This window comes from Gymnoscopelus microlampas, assembly GCF_963454915.1.
Source record: "Gymnoscopelus microlampas genome assembly, contig: SCAFFOLD_77, whole genome shotgun sequence".
NCBI lineage: Eukaryota > Metazoa > Chordata > Actinopteri > Myctophiformes > Myctophidae > Gymnoscopelus > Gymnoscopelus microlampas.
Window position 1 is genome coordinate 134,420 of NW_028155799.1, and position 5,269 is coordinate 139,688.

At 45.4% G+C, this 5,269-nt stretch overlaps 1 protein-coding gene across 1 annotated transcript; it reads right to left on the minus strand.

The window, feature by feature from the left end:
- Positions 1 to 2,995: 2,995 nt before the first annotated feature.
- LOC311041248 (neuroserpin-like) lies at positions 2,996 to 4,887 on the minus strand (the record flags this gene model as incomplete). The annotated part of the gene is made up of 2 exons (XM_084086148.1): positions 2,996 to 4,106; positions 4,511 to 4,887. The coding sequence occupies 2 exons, from the start codon at positions 4,885 to 4,887 to the stop codon at positions 2,996 to 2,998; spliced, it is 1,488 nt and encodes a 495-aa protein (XP_083942274.1).
- Positions 4,888 to 5,269: the final 382 nt, after the last annotated feature.

Here is a 5,269-nt window from a genome sequence, read left to right on the forward strand (position 1 = left end):
AGATAATGACTCAGCTGTTGTTGACTCTTCAGGCTGCGGCACAAGCAGGCCTGCTTCCAACCAAGGAGCTGCTACCTTTAGACATCTTGATCAGTGAACATGCCACAACGATTGATCTTGTGAGATACCTGGCCAGAAACTTCCGATGCACTGAAGAGCTTCTGAGCCAACCTAGGTGCCACTGTACATGGCTCCAGGACTTTGTCGCTACCGTGTCACGTACCCTGATGCCCGATGCTTCAGCATTGCACAGTGGCTTGAGAGACACATCCATATCCGCGCAGGATTTCCTGACATGGGCCCTGACCACTGTTAGTCCTAACAAGCAGCTCGTAGAACGCATAACTCCCAGATTAAACAACCCTGGGTCTAGAAAGTTGAGTTTCAGGGATTATAGCTATGGAGCAGGTTGGCTCACAAAAAATGGTGAACCAGCATTCTCGATGAGGCAGCTGGAGGTTTTTACTGCTAACTGTCCGCCTGTTCATATGTTCGGGATCCAGGATGCCGACTCTAACCCAAAACAGTTTGAAGAGATAGCACGGAACATCGTGTTGACCATGAGGAGGTGTAACTTTCACTTTGAACACAAAGTGGTCACCACAGTGACCAACCTTATCCGCAGCGTGATCACTCTCTCAGAGGGCGCACTTGAACATGTGCCGCATGTAAACACTGTCCAGGTTCAAATCGATGAGCATAGAACCTACTATGCACACGCAGCAACTATGACATTGGTGACTAAACGCAAGTGGGCGCCACTGATCATGTATAGAAAGAATTTAAGGGTTTGCCCTGAACCAATGCTAAACTACACGTACTACAGTGTGAACGTGGTATTTGTGCAACTAGCAGCACATGGTGTGGAGAAAAGTGTCACGAGCCTGTTCAAGAATATGCAATGTTGGTCATTCACAGATTGCTAACTTAAATAAAGAAAGTACATATCACATGAAAATTGTATTTTGTTTATTTGTATTATTATTATAAACTCTTCCTGACATGTTTTCAGCTCGAACTGAGCTCGGTGCTGCTACCCAAAGCAGTACGCAATGCTCTCCTCCAGCTTCTGACAGCGACAGTTTGCTTTCTCTTCTTCCAGTAGAGCAATCCCAGTAATAATGCCAGCAATAATGCCAGCAACATAACAGCAATCAAGCAGCATCTTGCACTGTCTGGCAGGGGATCGCTCTTAGATCCCAAATCTCTGGTTCTCCCACCAGGTTCCGGCATGTCAATGCTTGTCTCATCATCTTTTACTTTTACCAGCATGGGGTGAGAGGACTCCTTCACCTTATGTTCTCCCCAAGTGTACATAACTGAAATGAATGAATGAGTTCTTACTCAAAAGCAAACACTTCTTAAGTCTCACACTGACCAAAATTACTGTGAATGACCAGGCTTCTTTTAAGCACCAAGTTTTGTACTGTTACAGTTGCAGTAAATGTTTATATTGTTTCTTTTTTGGTTAAGCTCCACCCTCTATACTTCCTTTCTGCCCAGCTAGTCAGAGGCAGGTCAGAGTGCTTTGTGTTCATGGCTGTGCCTCTGGCTGTGTTTTTTGTGAAGAAAAAACATGTGTGTGTGTGTGTGTAGCTACACTTCAGAGTGTGTTCTGAGGGGCCAGACTCGGAGGGATGGGTTTGTATTCCTCTTATGACTTTACTTTTTCTCCACTGTGGCATTAAGGTTAAAACAGTTACGTTAATTAAGAAAGACACACTAAGAGCTTAGAGTTAATGTTGTTTATTTTTAATTGATTCAATTATACAGTGAATTACAGCATTGCCACAGAAAGGTCAGATGGGTTGCTCTTGTCCAGTTTGCTCTCTCATCCTCCAGGAGAAAAATCGCTGCTCTAGTCCAGTTTGCTTTCTCTTCTTCCAGTAGAAAGTAAAGAAGAGTAATAATGCGACCAACATAACAACAACAGCAAAAGCAATCAAGCCGGATCTTGCACGCCCTGAGACAGTCTTGGTTCCATTCTCTCCATTCTCTCCATTCTCTCCATTCCTCCCACCAACTTCCGGGATCACAGTGTGTGGCTCAAGAGTGTATGTGACGTCTGGCAGGGGATTAACTGTAGTTACCTTCTCTCCATTCCGTCCACCCACTTCCGGGATCACAGTGTGTGGCTCAAGAGTGTATGTGACGTCTGGCAGGGGATAACTAGTAGTTGTTACATACAGCTGTATTGGCATACTGATCATCCCATGAGCATGACACTCGTACTTTCCTGCGTCTGGCAACCACACACTGGACAGCTTCATTGACAGGTTAGCAGAGAGGGATGTCCGGTCTTTGTACAATGGATTCAGAAGATCTGTACGCACACTTCCATTATGCAGGACATACACATACTCTGGCGTAAGGTCAGGTCTGGTCCACTCCACTGTTGTGTAGTCAGCATCAAAAGGTCTCTTAATTTGACAAGGAAGTGTTACATTATCTCCTTCTTGTACCAGGAGAGTATAGGACTCCATCTTCTTGTGTTCTCCTATTGCATATGTGCTCCATAGCATCAGGAAAGTATGGGAATAAACCCAAGTGTACATAACTTCTTGATGAATGAGTTCTTACTCACAAGCAAAAACTTCTCAACTCGCACAATGACCAAAATTAACGTGAATGACCAGGCTTCTTTTCAGCACCAAGTATGTCATTTTACAGTTGCAGTAAATGTTTATATTGCTTTTTTTGGGGGGTTAGGCTCCACCCTCTATACTTCCTTCCTGCCCCACCAATCAGATGCGGGGTCAGAGTGCTGTGTCTGACACAGCCAGAGGCACAGCCCTGCACACACAGTGCTCTTACTCAGCTCATGCTTTAGTCAGAATACCTCAAAACTGTCAAATGAACTGAGTTTGACCTTCAATCAGGTCAAACTGGGTTCTTTTTGACAATTTGGGGTATTATGACAACTGAGGGAAGCAACACACAAACACACAAATACAAATACACATTTTTTTGCACACACACTTTAGGTGTTCCCCTGTCAAAACGTGGGAATCTTCACCCCTCCCACGAACAGAATAGTGCGACCCTTCTTGCCATCTGTCCGAATCCTAGTGATGAAAAAGAGGAAAGGTACATTGACAATGAACTCCCTAACCCTTGTATCCTTCATACCAAACAGAGACAATCCAGTAGCAGCGGCAGCCACCGTGCCCTCCTCGTCCACCACCACCATGCACTTTTGCTTAGTTGTCCCAATTAAAGGCACACTCAATTTTTCCAAGGCTTCTCCCAGCTTCAGTTCGCATTCCATCCGCCACTTGGGCAACACCACTTCATACTGAGAAGCGCATTGGGCTAGGTCAAGGTCCAGGTAGGGCGTTATGTCCGACACTCTGTGCAGCAGTTCACACACGTTGTGAACCTCTAACCCCCTCCGAGGTATCAGAATATGCATGACAGCTTTGTCTTCGCCCTCGTAGGGCAGGTGCAGAACCCTGAAGAGTTGTTGGTCCTCCGTAATCCGCGTTGGGGTGTCATACTCCTCCTTGCGACACATGGCTTGGACTTGCATTTCAGAGTTTGGCTCGTAGAAGAAACTTTGGTCTTGAGTGTTAAATTTGTTAAATTTTGTCTTCCAAGTACCCTTGAAGTAAACTGCGTTCATTGCCACTAGTCTAGCGCCCTTAACATCATAGGAGTTCATCATGTTTTTGATCATGCCATTTGTATGTGTTTCGGCAAACTCATTTAACAGGTCAACAAGCTCCTTGCTCTCTAGATCAGACTTAATGGGTTTCACAACCACGTAGACGCACTGCCGATTGAGCAGCTCCATTAGCTCCTCAGGAATCTCTTCACAGTTGCAGCCCCACATTAAGTTGGCTGTCTTAGTTGAGCTTGAGTTTCCGATGTCGTCGTTCAAACCTCTGCGCCTGAGCGGCTCACCGGTCCACTCAGGGACAGGGACACCAGCTTTTTTTGCTTCTAGAAACTCATTGCGAAATAACGCCAGGGCCGCGACGCTGGTGAAGCCCAGCGGGCAAATGCAAATGTTATGGGTGCGCCCGTAAGCTTGCATTAGCTCCAATGACATCTTTGTGGCTTTGTCCATTGCTGCTGAAATGATGTCAGGTGTTGTGCTTCTAGAGCTAGATCAGGGACAACTCAGAGTCTTACACAGACCAATGTATACTTGAGCAACAGAGCTCTGTAGGAGCCGCCCCCTGTCTAACAGGATCCTGGCCATCTATTTAAGACTAGCGTTTTTGCTAGAGTGCACCTTAATGAAAAATTGTAATAGGGATGACTGTATAATATTTACACACCAGAGAGAAACAACAACCTTTGTTACTTGCAATTTGTGCTTTATTTAGTTCTTTCCTATGTTTTACAAGGATCTTTTTCTTTAGCCCAAGCACAAGAAAGTCTGTGGTGAAAAAAACGTACACCCCTTCCCCATATCTTGCTTGTTGGTGTCTCTTATGCTCCAAACTACGCAGGACACGGGTTTTGACCAGAGAGTGACAAAAACCATATATACATATCTTCCCACCTTTTATCACAATTTTCATGATCATTGATTCCATCAAAGAACACGATGCGATCTCCCACCACTGAACAGAACTTGCCCCATGTATTATGTGGGCGTTTTCCCTTGGTCTCCAATCTCTTCCAGGAGCGGCTCTCTGGGCTGAACTTCAGCAGATCATCGTAGTACGGGTTAGGGTTTGGTACCCTGTGTTCAACATTACGGCCACCAGCTAGGTACAGCTCCTCATCGTACACAAAAGCTGTAGTAAGGATGCGTTTTTTGTCAAAAGGCGATTCATAAAAGATTTTAAGCCAAGAGTTGGTCACTGTGTCAAATACCTTGACAATGTTGGTCATCCATTCGTTGCCACCAAACACAAACATCTCTGTCCCGATCATAGTAGAACAGCTGCCTTGTGCACCATGTGGTGATGGAGCGCTTGTTGCGCATAGTAGTGACCAGACCTTTGTTGCTGTGTCCAGCTTGTAGACATCATGGGTTTGTTCCTTTCTGTTCTGGTGTTTTTTTATTCCTCCATATACATACATGTCCTCTCCTGAGACACAGGCTGCATGGCCATATCTCCCAGTAGGAACAGTGCTGGAAGATTTGACTTTGGACCATTCCTTTGTGATGACATGAAAGGCGAAGAGTTCATGGCAGAGAGCTTCATCATCATCAACTACATCCTGGTAGATATCCAGGCCTCCGTAGATATACACGACATGTCCTACAAGTACAGCCGAGTGGTAGCGGTTGCTACGAAAACCCAACATGTTC